General features: G+C 64.2%; 1 protein-coding gene across 1 annotated transcript in view; it reads left to right on the forward strand.

Moving 5' to 3' along the window:
- Positions 1-1,363, forward strand: part of HCN2 (hyperpolarization activated cyclic nucleotide gated potassium and sodium channel 2) — a gene marked incomplete at its 5' end in the record, with an annotated part of 19,134 nt that overhangs the window by 7,621 nt on the left and 10,150 nt on the right. Inside the window, 2 exons of the mRNA XM_025041414.1 lie at positions 308-731; positions 1,202-1,362. Coding sequence (XP_024897182.1) covers positions 308-731; positions 1,202-1,362 — 585 coding nt within the window. The remainder of the gene's footprint in view (positions 1-307; positions 732-1,201; position 1,363) is intronic.

Genomic DNA, 1,363 nt, shown 5'->3' on the forward strand with positions numbered 1-1,363 from the left:
CACTCCCCGCCACCCGCTCCTCTCTGCTTGTCCCCCATCTCCTTGTCCCTTGGAAGCCAACCTTGTGCCAGACACATTCGGCCTTTTGGTCAAGGGAATATTTAACCAATTTTTGAGCGACCTCGGGCTCTGTGACAGGTCAGAGCTGGGCCAGCGGGAGGGCCTGGAGCTGGGGGAGCCTAGCGGGCAGTGGGGTGCTGTCTGAGGTGTGGGAGGACTTCCTGGAGGCGGAGCCCACACTAGCCATGACCCGGGGCCAAAGTCGCAGTGGGCAGGGCTCCCGAGGCTGACGGCCCTTGTCCCCCAGGTTCTACTGGGACTTCACCATGCTGCTCTTCATGGTGGGAAACCTCATCATCATCCCGGTGGGCATCACCTTCTTCAAGGACGAGACCACGGCCCCGTGGATCGTGTTCAACGTCGTCTCGGACACGTTCTTCCTGATGGACCTGGTGCTGAACTTCCGCACGGGCATTGTCATCGAGGACAACACGGAGATCATCCTGGACCCCGAGAAGATCAAGAAGAAGTATCTGCGCACGTGGTTCGTGGTGGACTTCGTGTCCTCCATCCCCGTGGACTACATCTTCCTCATCGTGGAGAAAGGCATCGACTCCGAGGTCTACAAGACGGCGCGCGCCCTGCGCATCGTGCGCTTCACCAAGATCCTCAGCCTGCTGAGGCTGCTGCGCCTGTCGCGCCTCATCCGCTACATCCACCAGTGGGAGGAGGTGAGCGCGCGAGGCGGGTGTGAGGGCCCCGGGGCGGGGCCGAGGAAGAAGTCAGGGGGTGGTTACAGGCGCAGGAGGGAGGTCACGGAGGGGCCTCGGGCGGAGTCCCCAGGGCTGCCCTGCCGTGAGGGGCCTGTAGGCCACAGGGAGTGGAACCAGGCATGGTGGTGGGGCCCGGGCTACGGGACAGAGCCGCGAGAACACGGTGCGGACCTTTGACACATCCGCGCCAAGGCCCTTGGGGCTCGGGAAAGCGAAGTCACGCCCCTGTCCCCCAAGACGGGTCCAGCTTCTGGACGGCCTGTGCCCAGCGATGTCGCCCCCATTTGCCAGAGCAGCGACAAGGCTCCGAAGGGGAGGTGGGAGGGGAACAGGGCTGCAGGACGGGACGGTGGTCCTGGGTGCGGGGAGGGCGCGCGAGTCTGGCAGGCAGGGGTCTCCTTCCTCCGTCACTCGCCCGCCCACCCCAGATCTTCCACATGACCTACGACCTGGCGAGCGCGGTCATGCGCATCTGCAACCTCATCAGCATGATGCTGCTGCTGTGCCACTGGGACGGCTGCCTGCAGTTCCTCGTGCCCATGCTGCAGGACTTCCCGCGCAACTGCTGGGTGTCCATCAACGGCATGGTG

Source organism: Pteropus alecto, unplaced genomic scaffold (genome assembly GCF_000325575.1).
Source record: "Pteropus alecto unplaced genomic scaffold, ASM32557v1 scaffold30, whole genome shotgun sequence".
Taxonomy (NCBI): domain Eukaryota; kingdom Metazoa; phylum Chordata; class Mammalia; order Chiroptera; family Pteropodidae; genus Pteropus; species Pteropus alecto.